Raw genomic sequence first — 15,535 nt, 5'->3', positions numbered from 1 at the left:
CATCCTCCGCCATTTCCGCCACTTACGAACAGACCATACCATCAGGTTTATGTCTCCCTGCCCACACGCATCTGCGTTCCCTCCCTGACCCCCTTGTCAATTCCGAGCCACCCCCTCATCAACACACCCTCCGATCCCAGCACCTCCCCGTTCAACCACAAGACATGTTACCCGTCCCCCACATTTCTGCCCACGGCTCCAAAGGGTCTGTCGCACATCTGACAGAGATTCACCAATACTTTCGCACATGTCATCTACTGTGCCCGTCTCTCTCGATGTGGTGACCTCTACATTTAGGAGACAGGACAGCAAAACGTGGAATTTTCTAGAGAATATCTCGGGAACACACGTATCAAATAACCCCACCACCCTGTGGTCAATCACATTAATCCCCTCCCACTTCACCAAAGACACTCGTGTCCTGGGCCTTCTCCACCACCAAAACCTAAACACCTGACACTTGGTGGAAGAACGCCTCATCTTCCACCTTAACCTCTCCAACCATATGTCATCAATGTGGATTTCATTAGCTTTCTCATTTCACCACCCATCATATTGTCCGAAATCCAACCCTCTAACTCAGCAATGCCCTATCGAAGAACTGCCCTCCCTGTCTCTCTTTCTTCTCACATATAAGCTCTACTCTTCTCAACAACTGATCACCTTCTCCCCACTGTCATCTATCTTTCGCATTTCTAGCTATCTTCTGCCCAACCTACTTATCTCGTGCCCCCTTGAGCCTCAAGCCTAATTCATGTTGAAGAGCTTGTGCTTGAAACATCGATTCTTCTGCTCTTCAGAGGCTGCCTGACCAGCAGTGCTTTCCCAGCACCACACTCTTCGACTCATCCCTCAGCAATGGACAAAGTGCAGTCTGCATTTGCTGGAGAGTCCGAGTCGACATCTATGGCTCTGGAAAAGCACGTCAGGCCAGGCAGCATCCAAGGAGAACAATTCTTAGCGCCTTAGGAATAAGCCTTCATCATAAAGCATTCGTGTCTTCCCACTATTTTCCATTTCATGATTCAATGGGATTGGGAAAGATACTTGTTCAAGGAAGGCAGCACTGTATATAGCAGTGAAATGGAAAGCAGTTTATCAGTTGCTTGAATAGAGATTATGGAGTAAACAAATGGAGGTGAAGTACAAATATAACGATAGATAAATCCCCCGGTCAATTTCGGTCACAGTGCAGATTTCTATAGATTACTACAGGAAGTGAGGAAAGAGATTGCTGCGCCTTTCTCAATTATCTTTGTTTCCTCACTGTCAACTGCAACGGTGCCAGATGTGTGGAGGTGGGAAATGCCATTTCCTTGTTCAGAAAAAAAAGGAATAGGGATAATCATGGGAATTTTTGGCTTTTATTGGTAGAGGAATTGAGTTCCTGAGGTCATGATGCAGTTGTATAAGACTCTGGTGCGGCCGCATCTGGAGTATTGTGTGCAGTTTTGGTCGCCATACTATAGGAAGGATGTGGAGGCACTGGAACAGGTGCAGAGGAGGTTTACCAGGATGTTATCTGGTATGGTAGGAAGATCGTATGAGGAAAGGCTGAGGCACTTGGGGCTGTTTTCATTGGAGAAAAGAAGGTTTAGGGGTGACTTGATAGAGGGTACAAGATGATTAGGGGTTTAGATAGAGTTGACCGTGAGATGACTTGATAGAGGTGTACAAGATGATTAGGGGTTTAGATAGGGTTGAACATGAGAACCTTTTTCCACGTATGGAGTCAGCTATTACGAGGGGGCATAGCTTTAAATTAAGGGGTGGTAGGTATAGGACAGATGTTAGGGGTAGATTCTTCACTCAGCGAGTCGTGAATTCATGGAATGTCCTGCCAGTAGCAGTGGTGGACTCGCCCTCTTTATGGGCATTTAAACGGGCATTGGGTAGGCATATGGAGGATAGTGGGCTAGGATCGGCGCAACATCGAGGGCCAAAGGGCCTGTACTGCGCTGTATTCTTCTATGTTCTATGTTCTATGATACTGTGTCCTTGATTTTTGTTTTCCAGAGGGGCCAAAAAGAGGACGGGCTCCAAATCGACTGGGTTGGTCCAGAGATGAAAATGGTATTGGGAGGTCTTTTTGTTTGTATGTAAACAGATGAGACTTAAGGCCACAGCTTTCATGTTTTAGAAGTAACCTGTATAATGAAAGAGGAGTGGTCAGTCATGGAAGCTGAATTCTTTTACATTAGTCAGTTCAATTCAGCAGTGGGCTGTGTGGAAACAGGCTGCTCAAGTCTCTCCCCTTCTGCCCTTCCAACTTCAACCTGTAAGCCTCTGTTTCAGATTTACCATATGTTTAAGGGGTTTGTTTATTGGTTCTGTTGTGTATTTTTGGAACAGCATAATTAAGTCCAGTTTGTATAGACAGAGTTTTGTGGGTAATCTATATCCTGTTCTTCTTGCTTCATTCTGCAATTTTGTGAATACATTTTTGTCTGTTCTGAAATCTGGTAGTCAAACTCGCAAACTTACTCTGGGTAATGTTCACTGCACACTTACTGAAACAATTTGCAAAGTTACAATCTGGGCTGCCTGCTTAAGAATGTTTTGAGTGGTCTGGCCGAGGCCATAACACAAGGAAGAAAACACGTGAAGGCAGAATAGTCAGTAATACAGTAGTAGAAGCCAGCAACAAAAAAAAAACAAAAATGAAGGCCCCAAAGAAAATATGAAGAATTATAATAGTTGCCTACTTAGAAATAGATTTCTAGAAGTCAGTCTAGCATTCATGCAGTCTGAAAAACATCGTCAGATTTCAAGGAAAAATCAACCAGTTCTTGTCAACATGTAGGATAGTTTCCTTGTGCTAATCTTTTCTTTCACTTCATCACCACTATTCCATTTATTGTTCACTCACAGAAGAACTCACCATTATATCACCTTTTAGCAGCTGGGCTGGCTCTATTGAAATGCAAATTCTGCTTTGATTTTCTGGCCCAACGTTACTAAAATTAACAGAAAATTAAAGATATTATAGAATCAAAGAACAAATAAAAAGACAGGTTGTTGAAGCTCTTTGTCTCACTTTCATCAGGACCGACACAAAATGGCCAAAATTTCAAAGGGAACAACTTAGACTACAAGGAAAAAAGTTCTGATTGATTGGCAAGTTGGCTCTGATGGTTAAAGCCTTGCCACAGAGAAGACAACATAAAACTATTGATCCCCATGCTTTTGTTTAACTCAGAAAAAAACCTGGATTCATCTCTTATTCCTGCTCAGGAAGGGTTCCTGCGATTGAAAGCATGCAGCTTCTCGCAAGTTAATGAGCCCACTGAGAGTCCAACTGACAATCTTATATTGAGCTTTAGAGTAAATTTTACTATACTCAGGATTCTTCAGCAAGACCTTTCAAATTATGAAAGCATATCTACTATTGGACTTTATATTCTGAGGATATGTCCAGGCATCTTTAATAATTTAAAATAAAAGATGGGCGACCAAGTGCTCTTTGATATATTCTCCATGGCAACACTACAATCAAGCTGAGCCGACTTGCCAACCAATCAACACTAAACACAAGTTATTACCTTTTAAATTTAGCATTGTTGTGTCTGCCCTGATGAGTGCAAGACCAAGAATTTTGTAAAAACCAAAAGAACTACGGATGCTGTAAACCAGAAACAAAAACTAAAGTTGCTGGAAAAGCTCAACAGGTCTGGTAGCATCAGTGAAGAGAAATCTGAGGAAGGGTCACTGGACCCAAAATGTTAACTCTGATTGCTCTTCACATATGCTGCCAGACCTGCTAAGTTTTTCAGCAATTCAAGTAACTAAGAATTTTATGTCGGCTTTTTTCAGTCATACTCAAGTTCTATATTACCAAGTAATGAATCATAAAATGGTCAGACAGCAAAGAAGGGAATCATTCAGCTTGCTGTATTAGTTACTGAAAAGTCATTAAGATTCATAAAACTTACTAGATTCCTGATGTGTAGACAGGTTGCATTGCTTGGTAAATCTTGAGAAACGGGCGACAAACTGAAAAATAAAAAGTAGGACATCCTCGCATTTAAAACTTTTGATGGTATTTGCCTGCATCAAGTCAAGCATTGTAAAGGAATGGTAATCTGATGCACACTTGCATTCAGATAACATACTTTTGCAAAAGATGTTTTATCCCTCACAATGAGCAAATTTTAAAAATCAGTTAAAAACTCAATTTCTCCTTATTCTAATAAAACCAATAATTTCTCTTTACTATTTGCTTAAAATCTGATTTAAAAACAGAAGCTCCAAATTTGTAACAGGCACCAGCTTGGCACTTAGATCACTGTTATATGCATCAGGAATTGTGATAACGGGTCCAGCCAGAGTGCAATCTGGGGACTTTTCCATGCTGCACAGGATACACGCAACTTTCCAATTTCAGGACCCAGCATGCTGGCTTTGAAACTTACACTGGATCTGACAAAATGGAACTACCAGCTCAGGAAGCCACTACTATAAACAAAAATACTGTGGATGCTGGAAATATGAAATAAAAAGAGAAATTGTGGAAGAAACTCAGCAGGTCTGGCAGAACCTGTGGATACACAAGAAGAGTTAATGTTTCAAGTCTGATATGACACTTACTGCTCATAAAATATTATATAATTCGTAGCACTTTTAGCTTTTTTGAAAATTGCAGTTGATAGGCATTCAGCAATTTTGCCAGTATTCATCATGGTAATATTTGGTCTTTCAACCTTGACAACACTTCAAAAATTAGGCTTATGCTTTTAAATTCACTACTGCTGGACAGAATTTTCTGAAAACAAACCAGCAAGTTATCTTGAACTGATCCTATCCAAACCTGTGGAAGAATTTTGCTCTCTCTAACAGATTACCTACGTCACCCAATTAAAATGTCCATAGACACCATAGTAAGATGCCAGGGACTGCCTTGAGTGAGTTAGAATGGGACTTTTGCCAATCATCATCACCCCCTCCACTCCTAAATACAGACACACACACACACAAACAAACCAAAGTAGATTGTATCCTTGAGGTTGTTGGGACTGCAGGCAGACCTTAATAGTAAAGAAGTGATGCATCCTGGACATCAGCTAAATGAGATAATTTGGTCAGGCCTGCTATGTATTTCTCAGCAAGGTAGGGGTGGTCAGGGGGCTGATTTAAAAAGGTCAATGGCTAGCGGATAAGGGGTGGAATTGTCCCAGACAAGAGTTGGTTCAGATTGGCACAGGGCTCCCCCCAAAAAGAGGTAGCCTCATTTTCTGCCTGACAACAGCCTGTACAGTGAAAGCTGCTGGGCTGTTTTCCTTGCCTCAGTCTTCCATGTGTATTAGCACAGCATAGGTGAAATAAGGCCCATTAATTGGCCATTACAGGGCAGCAAAATGCCCAAGGGCACATGGGCTGCCTGATTCATTCTCCCTATACCATAATATTGCAGATGGGTTGGGGATTGGTAGGAAGGGTAGGCCATCCATTTTATTTCACGAACCACTCAATCTTCAGATATGAAGTCACAGGAGAAAAACTACAGCATAACATCAGGATCAATGAGTAAATTATGAGGTTTTTAAAAAGGTGCAAAAGAGGCATTAAGTATATATTTTCCTGTATTTCATTTATTGCAGTTCAAAACATTACCTCCTCCAGTATCAAAGCTGGGAATGCCATGCAAAATCACAAAGTGCAGAAACAAGGGAGTGGTGTTCATTTTCACTGAACCGGAGAGCAGACCATTTAAAAAATGGACATACCTATGGGGAAGAACACATTGTAAAGTTAGTCTGACCTGTTTTACATGTTATTTTGTCTAATTTTTCAAGTATCGAAAATGTGTATATATATATATATATATAGTTTCATGAGCAAACAACTGAGAGATGAAGTGGATAAGGAGTCATTGTGTTCCAGTACAAAGGAACTCAACGATTATTTTGAGAGAACAGGTCTTTTCCACTTATACACAATGAATAACTGGAGTAAACAATGAGGAGTTGTGGTCTCGTAAAATGTGGTTGCTTGGCTTAGCGAGTTGGCAAGCACTTTTGGCAATTTTCTCGCAGTAGCTAGTCCTTTTTGACCTTTTGCTGTTCTCAGCAGATGAGGAGCTGGTGAATGGCACCAAAGCTTTCAACATTGGTTTTACAGACCCGACTTGATAGGTCTACTGATCTTTATTCACTTGTTTTATACGTTTACCTGATATGAAAGCATAGGCACTTGATCCAAACCAATGTTATAAGGATCTTTTAATTAGTGGTCAATTACTCCACTAAAAGAAGATACTAAATATAAATGAAAACCCAAAGAACTATAGATGCTGTAAATCAGAAATTGCTGGAAAAGTTCAGCAGGTCTGGCAGCATTTGTGGAGAGAAATAAGAGTTAACATTTTGGGTCGAGTGACTTTTCCCCAGAACGGAATATAAATGGTTTACTTCAATGCTATAACACAATAATTTTTCTGTGATCACCTAACATTCTGTTTTAACTCCATGCAGACTGAAATTCATCATTTTAGGAGCATGTTAGAGGTCATATCTGTGAAGAGTGCTCATTCAGAACATCTGCTTCCGAAAAAGCTTATTTCAAAACGTGTGAACATTGTCAGATTTTAGTGTCACAGACTCTCACGTGGTGAAAGGTTATGTTACACATTAATAAAGTTCCAAAAGGACTTGCCATGCTCTTAAATGAGCTTTATTTTTTGCTTTTAAGTTATGAAGCTTACCAAAAACCACTGATCTGTTGCTTCGGCTCCACCCAAAACGTGATAATGCATAAAAGCTCCAGTATTGTTAGATGGATACTGATGACAGAGTTTAAAAAGTGTCCCTGTGACCTTTCATGTAAAGGAGAATGCCACCTTCTCAGTGAAACCTACACCTATTGAAATGTTTGAAACCATTCCCAAAGGACAGAGACTTTCCAGGGGTTTATAAATCCTTTGTATTTTTGTGAGCTGTCTCAATTTTTCAAACATCCAGATGTTTGTTTTTCTTTCAGTACAGTAGCAAAAAAGCCTTTGGATGGCTATAAAAAGACAGAGGAAAAGATAGAAACTTGTATCACTAGTTAAGTAGTATGGGTACATTCCCAGGAATTTCCAATCCCAGAAACTGAAAAGACCATAAGATACAGGAGCCTGTTCCACCATTCGATCATGGCTGTTATGGTCCTCAACCCTATTTTCCTACCTTCTCCCCATAACCCTTGACTAAATATAGACAATAACTTGGCCTCCACAGCCTTCTGCAGCAATGTGTTCCACAGATTCACCACACTCTGGCTGAAGAAAACACAAATATGGTTTTAGTTTGACTTTTTAGACAAATACTAAAAACACAACTCAATGTCTTAGCATTTTGATGCCTTTATCAGATAGTTCAGAATACGCCAGAGCAGAATTGATGATTAACCTGTCAGTTTTTGTTTGTGATAGGATCTGACGCTCAGGTTCTGAAGCTCAAATTCTTCTATGTAGCTTCAGATAAGGCTGAAGCCAATGTCATTTCAGGCATGACAACTAACTTGATTCTGCCTCCTGCAAGTTATTTTATCTTGTGCAGTAATGCTCATGTTATCTCCCACAATGTAAGAAACTGGGTGTGGACACTGAAGAATCCAACAGCTAAAGGATTATACACAGACATTATGTTTCTCAGGCATGTATATGAACTGACTAATATTAAGTGACTCGTTGCAATAAAAGGCTTGCTTCTAGCAGTGTATAATGCTTCAAGTGATCCTGGGTTTGAATGGAGAATGAGACCTGTATAACCTCAGATCATGTGCTATGATGCAGTTCATTAGCTTGTCTCTTAATAGTATAATGAGTGAGAGATGTAGCAAAATATCAGTTCTGGGTGAGGAACAGCAGAATGGCTAAGAGTGCTTTGCTAAAATGCTGTCTATTTTCGAAATTTCTCAACGCATGTGTACAATGTGTGGACCGATGTTCTTGACAATCGATATTTCATTCTTCCAGTCTTAGATAATGAAATCTGTCCCTATGGGCCAAAGGTTTACTCTGTAAAGTCAAAATGAAACCTAATTACACAAACATTTCAGCAACTTGATTTGGAAATTCAAATATGGTGTCGAGTTTGTGTCGATATCAGACAGCTAATGAAAGAAAATTGTTACCAAAATACAGATCATCTCATACTCTTCTGTTCCATTCTGTCTGGTATATCTGGGACAAAGGGACTAGAAAATATGCTTGAGAAACATCTCACAAGAGAGTATAATACATAGCGGTGGATAAATTCAAAGCAAATTCAGGAAAGCATAACCTCCATTATGTTTCCCAAGAAGGGCTCTGCTTTAAGATGTCTGCATTAGCTATTACAGCTCTGACACACTGGGAATCAAGGCTGTAGGGAATTCTGGCTCCTTACAGACATCTCATCGATACAAAAACCTCAGCAGAATACAGCAGCATCTGTCACCTCTGACTAATTTGGTTCAACTCCCCAGAACAAGCCAGGGAGCCCATTTTCAGTTGGTGAAAAACTTCAGGGTTGGAAAGTTACTGGAAGCCAGTGGGAAATCTTTGTGAGGTGAAGTTCCTGCCACGTCAGTGATATCCTGCAAATCTGGATTTGAGCCTGGGTCGGAAATTCTTTTGTAATTTTAAGAAGCTGATTATATTAAAAAAAAATATTTGTAAAATGTTATGCCCATTATACAATAGAAAATTAGATATATAATGACAGTATATCTACTCAGAGAACTAAATAAACAAGCTTCCAGATTTATGCTGGTATAGGAACGTCATAATAATCTTCAAAGAGTCAAATTTTCTTCACAAGCTAGGCAATAAGTTTAAGACTACTGTTCTCTGATGTACTGCCAAGACAAATTATCCTTTGAAGTCCTTACTGGACTTGGTATAGACTTTTTATGTACTAGTTAGCAAAGGTAAACTACAACTTCCAATTAAAGGGTAATGCTATTTCCCACAGAATAGTGCTAAATAGTTATCTCTACATATTAAAGCAGTCTGCAAATGTTCAGAGCATCATTTCAAGCACAGTTATCATGATCATTACATCAAACCTCCAGACAAACTGGTTGGTATCCTTTCCCATAATTTGAGTTCAAATTTAGACTACATTTCAGAGATAAATGTTCCCTAGCTGCATTGGTTTTATGCGAATGTGTTTGACAGTTTCAACAAGGTCTCAAGTAAACAGCACAAAACTGTCTTATGTGATAGTAAGTTAACATCCTCACTCAGAGGAGCTGCAATTTTGTGATATTATGAAGTTTAAGATGACAAGCATTCGGTTGAGCTCTCTTAAGGGATGAATCATCACTCAAATTAATACATACAAAAACCTTCAATTATTTTATTGTTACAAGCCTGGACGTACAACTGAATAATTTGGCATACTGGTGATAGCAACAATACTGTACTTCAACAGGTCATTAGAGTAACCTTGTCAGCATTTAATTTAGTGCCAAAGCAAAACAATATACTTATAATTCTATTTAGCATGGAAATATTCAAGTTTCACTTCCAAATTCCAGCTGGGTCAGAAAGGACCCAATGGAATAGATTTCCATATAAAAGAGTCAATTTCAAAGATGCAAAGGAGCCTTTTATTGAGGTTGCCGGTGCTTTCTTAAACAATTGCTATATAAAAGCTTATTTATTTACTTCATTCAGCATTAACCGGCACATAATAATGTTTTCCAAAGTGACAGGCATGACACATTAAAACACAACCTGAGACAAAGATTTGGTGCATCTTATTTAAAAGATTGAGCCTATTCTGACTATTGAGCCTACCCTGCAATTCAAAATCATAGCCTCAATACCACTTTTTCACACTACCTCCATATCCTTGCATGACATTGATCTCCCGAAATCTATTAATTCCTGTTGCGAATGTCTGAGCTTCCACTGCCCCCTGAGCAAAGAGTTTCTAAGATTGACCCTTCTGGGTGAATACATTTCTTCTCAGCACAGTCTTAAATGGTCTAGCCCTTGTCCTGAGATTATGGCTTCAAGAGTCATAAACAAGGGGAAACCATCCACTCTGTAGGAATTTTCTAAGTTTCATTTAGATTATCTATCATTCTTTAAAACTTTAAAGAATACAAATCATGTTTCTTCAATCTCTCCTCAAAACTCTTACATCATCCGGGAGTTAATTTGGTAAACCTTGATTGAACTCCTTCTATGGCAAGTATATCCATAAGGAAACTAAACTGTACATAATACTCCAGGTGAGATCTCATAAATGTGCCATGTTTATTAGATGCAGCAAGACATCTTTACTTCTGGACTCAAATCTCCATTTTCCCTTTCGAATTGCTTGCTGTACCTGTACACCAGCTTTTAGTAACTCATGGTCTAGGGACACCCAGATCTCTTTAGACACCTGCATTTCCCATCCTCTCACTGTTTAAGAAATATTCTACTTTTATATTTGTTTTTTCCAAAGTGAATAACTTCACACTTATGCATATTATGTTGTATCTGTCATCGAGCCAACTCACTAAACCTCTCCAAATCCTCTGGAGGACTCCTTGCACCCTCATCACAATTTACATTCCTACTCAGCTTGGTGTCATCAGCAAATCTAGAAATATTACAACTGGACCCCACATCCAAATCACTTATATCTGTTGCAAACATTTGTGGAATCAGTACAGACCCTTGCAGTACCCCAATAGTAACAGTCTGCCATCTTGAGAATGATCAATTTATTCTTATTCCCTGCTTTTTGTTGATTAACCAATTCTCAGTCCATATTAGGATTTCCCTCCAATCTCATGCACTGTAATTTTATTTACTACACTCCTGTTCCCAACACAAATGAATTAAAAGATAAAACGGGAACCTTATTCTCCGACAGAAAGGTTTGTATTTGACTCGCCCCCGTGCTGTGGTGATTGGCCTCAGATGTAGTAATAATAAGAATAAACTGCCCTTTCAGCATGAGAGGATGAATAAACACAACTTTTCCCTGACTGCTGGGGAGCACACACTGGTACAATATTCAGAATCAATTCACCTGGGCAGTATAGTGGCTCAGTGGTTAACACTACTGTCTCAGACCTCCAGGGAACCAGGTTCGATTTCAGCCTTGGGTGACTGGCAGTGTTGAGTTTGCATGTTCTCCCAGAGTCTGCGTGGGTTTCCTCGGGTGCTCCAATTTTCTCCCACAATCCAAAGATGTGCAAGTGAGGTGAATTGGCCAGGCTAAATTGCCCATAGTGTAGATTATTATTTAGGGGCAAATATAGGTTGGGGAAATAGGTCTGGGTGAGTTGCTCTTCAGAGGATTGGTGTGGACATGTTGGGCTGAAGGACCTGTTTCCATACTGTACAGATTCTAATTCTAATTCTAAACCTGCCATCATATATTCTTCCCATCCACTGTCTGGAACAAACTTCCAATGTTAAATTGCTAGGTTTACCCAAGAAAAAACATTCAGCTAAAGTTTAGTGTGCTGACAATATCTACATAAACATACCCTAGCATCAATGTTTGGATATACACAAAAATATTTGAAAGAGAAGGGACAGAAGACGCTCAAAAACAAAACCGGAAATGAGGTATTCCTGGATTTGTTTTTCAACCATCCATTTAACAAGTTCACCGAACACATTGCTTTGTTAAATAAAGGGCCTGTAGGTGCTTGTGAATATCAACAGCATTCGTGCCACACCATTGTGGTAATGTGACTGTAATTCAACCCTTTTTTTGAATTCATAATAGGAGCACTTAAAAAATGTTCTGTTGAATGAATGTGTAAGTTTTGATTAGCCTGCTTCTGTACTTACAGATTCAATGTGGTAGAGTGCAGGTCAAACTCAGGATTATTTGCACTGCACAAAGTGAAGACTTTGCTTCAAAGTCATCATGATCTAACGTTTTGAAAATTAATTTTCCTTCAGTGAGTATTAAAACAAGCAGGAAAAGAATATTAATAATGCTCATGAGATCAATTCAACAGCCTTGTGTCACTCTCCAGATGTATGCACAATTGCTATATATTGTACACCTACCAACAGGGATCAAGAGAACATCAGAGGCAAAAAAATGTTCACCCAGTGATAATAAAATTAATGTCAATTGGCCAAGGAATCTTAAATGCAGTGCATCTCTACTGAAAAAAGGTGTTCATTAACACACTAAAATAACTGATTAAATATTTGACAACAGCATTAACTATTAGTGATAAATAAAAACTCAACTGCAATCAAATAAAACAAAGGTACAGGCATACCGCTTTTGCGATGGCTGCATCAATGCAGAGACTTTATCATCATAGAACTTCTTCATCGCAAATCTGTCAAGAGCTTGATCAGCACTGTAACAATAAGATATTCAGAAGAGTGAACACTTGATAATCATCAGTTGCCAAGGAAGGCTGAACTGAATGATCAAGAGACTTAAAAGGCTTAAGTTTAAAAAGACAGAAAAGATGGCTATTCCAACAGATAAGAAAAATTGGACAATTCAACCATTTGAAATGTCCTGATCACGAAGTACCATGGATGGATATTGTTACAGCACGGTGGTGAACCCTTCTGCTAATTAAAACAAACACCCAGAAAAGCTCACCTTGCCCCGTAATCTGTTAAAGTCTGAGTGACAAAGAACTCCCAAATTCCACTATTTAAGGAAAAATATCAATTTATTCTTTAACTCTAAAAATGAACATTGAACAACAACTATATACAACTCTAAGCCTCCTTTGTCTTAAATGTTTGTTATCTATCTCCAAATCTATAACAATATACTGTACTGATAAAACCCATATTAAAATTACGTCAATTTAATTTCAAAACCAGACAGCGGCAGCTGTCACCGTCAACATCTGTCTTCTTCTGGCTGTAGATCTCCCTGGGTCATCTTTGGTCTTTTGCTGCAAAGATGTTTCATTGGAAAAAAAAGTACTTTTGATAGATAATGTGTTGCTGGCAGTTACTCTGGCAATGGTTGTTGGTCTCTCTCTGTCTAACTGTAAAACTGCCTGCTTCTTTATGCCCCCAGCATCGGATCTTCTCATTGGTTTGATTTTGATAAAACAATAAATTCAAAACCGAATGATTTATAATGATTTATAAACCAAATGGGTCATAATTTAAACTGATTGACTAAATTCGAATAGTTGTCAAAACAGCAATCAAAACTCAGGTATTTGTTACACAGCCAAATGTGACATATTTTGAGTATGCTCTAAGACTGTTAGTCAGTCACATGACAGGTGCCCACAAGCTTTCAGTGCAAAACAGTTTTCACTCTCTCTTAAAGGTAGAGTACACGACTTCAACTTCATAACAATGCAGATAGGAAGATGTCATTTGCTTGCCCTCCATGTCTCTAGCAGTTGTTGATTATACAGAAAGGGTAGGGACTGGAGGGCTTAAGTCTTCAATATGAGATGTGAGGTATAAGACAGTATGATTAATAAGTTCCATTAGCAAACAAAAATCTACGCACTTATATTTTGAAACTTCGCTGTTAAGGAAAGTGATCCTTTGGAATTATAAAGACAGTATAAACTTGTGTAAATTAAGAGCATAATTCAATTTAGATTTGTTACCTTGCAGAAATATTGGTGAAGTGCATATATGATGAAATAACCACTCCTATCCTCCCTTTGCCTCCCTGTAGAAAATAAACAGTACAAGTGAGACAGTTTCTTAGAATGAACAAAGCCACAAAAGATGTGCTAGCTCCATTATTGCTCACTGTGGTCATAGGTGGACAATAGTAGGAAATGGTATCAGGGAATATGTGTTAACATCAGGTTATTCGTGGTGATATTTGGTTGCATGTATTTGTTACATGCAGAATAAAGTGTCCCAAAAACAGGCTACCCAGTTACTGATGAGTTTTGAAATTACATAACTATGTAACAGGGACAGAACTTTATAGAATCTGTTCCGGTGCCGGGGTGGGGAGGGTTGGCTTATCCTGCCTTCACTACCTCTTCAAACGTACAGTGCTAATCTCCTGCTTTTGCCATACATTTATACACAACTTCTATCCAAATAGAAGTTTTGATCCCTTGTACACACACTTGACTAAAAATTGTTGCTTACTTGAATCCAGCAGACATGACAGTGATATTTTTGACACAGTCATGATATTTACTCTATTTAAGGAACTTGCACAAGATCAAGTTGTGAGATCTGTTTTTCCGCATTCAACTGCGGTGGAAAGTTTCTCACAGGGTTTTTGCAAATGGTACATTCAATGATTAGACAACAAGGCACAACATTACAATAAGTATAGAGTGGGGGCTAAGTGAAACAGTAAAAATGAATTTGCTGGCAAATGGTTTCCCAGGAAAGTTAGCTCTCTATTGGAAGAAACATTGCTAATTCGAGCAGACTTTGTTATGTTACAGTTGCAATAATTTAGAGATTTTATGCCATATGTTACAGTGGCTTGGAAACTCAATGAAAGGAATAATTTAGGCATGAAACTATTCATTTAACTGAACAGTATTAAATGTTATCTGATATTAATAGGACTGAACATCTAAAGTTTGCAGTCAAAACAAAGTACTCCTACTTAAAACTCAATTAGAAATGAGCTCTTGGCTCCAGATTCTGGGAAACTGCACCCTATCTGCTCTGTTTATCAGTTGTTCATGAGATTTTGCTTCATTCCGTTAAACTCATACAGCTACTAATATTTGATTCTGATTAGCCTTTACATAGCTCAGAACTTTCCTCCTTTCCTATTTCAATCGAAGAGCAAAACCAAAGCAGGGAGATGTCGTTTTCGCTCCACTTTTCCAACTCTAAACTATTTTTTTGCGATGACAAAGCATCAGAGGTGGTTGTAGCTAGCTGAAATGGCTTGCCTTCATGTGAAAGCCAAGAGAGCAGGTGTCGTTATTGTAGATGCCAACAAAGCTGAACATGCATTCTTATTACATTTTATTACTCAGATCAAACAGGGATCAAAACCAAAAGTGGGACTAACGATTGATTCCTACCTTTCTCCTTCCTTAACTACAACGCTGAAGCAAGCTGACATCATCGAACAATGTTGGGATAGTAAAGACCTGTCTACTCGGCTCGCAAAAAACCCTTCTCCATTTTTTCCTTGGATGAATCAATTGTTCAGTTCCTTCTAGTGTTATGTTTCAATATGAAACACACGTCTAATTATACAATTCCCCAGCGTTCCCATTTAAAACTTTCAACACAACATTCACAACATTCACTGGACAATTAACTGTACAAAGGTACTCCTGAGAATAACAGCACTGTTTGGAAATGTAATTAGTTGAAGTAAACTATTTGCTCCCAACCTAAGCTAAATAGTTTTATTTGAAATTGATTATCAATTTGGTCCCATGCCAAAGTTGAAACAAAAGCAGATAGTTTTAAGAAAATTGCCAACAGAGTGAGTTTTGAGAAGATTTGTAGCTGGAGTTGAGATTCTGGATGGAAGTTTGCTCGCTGAGCTGGAAGGTTTGTTTGCAGACATTTCATCACCATACTCGGTAACATCGTCAGTGAGTCTCCGGATGAAGCGCTCGTGGCATGGCCCACTTTCTATGTGTGTTTAGATAATTGTAA

General features: G+C 38.8%; 1 protein-coding gene across 5 annotated transcripts in view; it reads right to left on the bottom strand.

Annotated features, from left to right (window-relative positions):
* Positions 1 to 15,535, bottom strand: part of LOC122549908 (tensin-3-like) — a 434,491-nt gene that overhangs the window by 110,410 nt on the left and 308,546 nt on the right. For all 5 annotated transcript variants that reach the window (XM_043690124.1, XM_043690125.1, XM_043690128.1 and 2 more), the window contains 5 exons: positions 13,540 to 13,604; positions 12,217 to 12,300; positions 5,611 to 5,723; positions 3,933 to 3,993; positions 2,882 to 2,957 (listed from right to left, as the gene is read on the bottom strand). In XM_043690124.1, the coding sequence (XP_043546059.1) occupies positions 2,882 to 2,957; positions 3,933 to 3,993; positions 5,611 to 5,723; positions 12,217 to 12,300; positions 13,540 to 13,604 (399 nt within the window). The remainder of the gene's footprint in view (positions 1 to 2,881; positions 2,958 to 3,932; positions 3,994 to 5,610; positions 5,724 to 12,216; positions 12,301 to 13,539; positions 13,605 to 15,535) is intronic.

The sequence above is a fragment of the Chiloscyllium plagiosum genome, chromosome 5 (assembly GCF_004010195.1).
Source record: "Chiloscyllium plagiosum isolate BGI_BamShark_2017 chromosome 5, ASM401019v2, whole genome shotgun sequence".
In the NCBI taxonomy this organism is placed as follows: domain Eukaryota; kingdom Metazoa; phylum Chordata; class Chondrichthyes; order Orectolobiformes; family Hemiscylliidae; genus Chiloscyllium; species Chiloscyllium plagiosum.
This window is presented reverse-complemented; position numbering and strand designations above follow the sequence as displayed.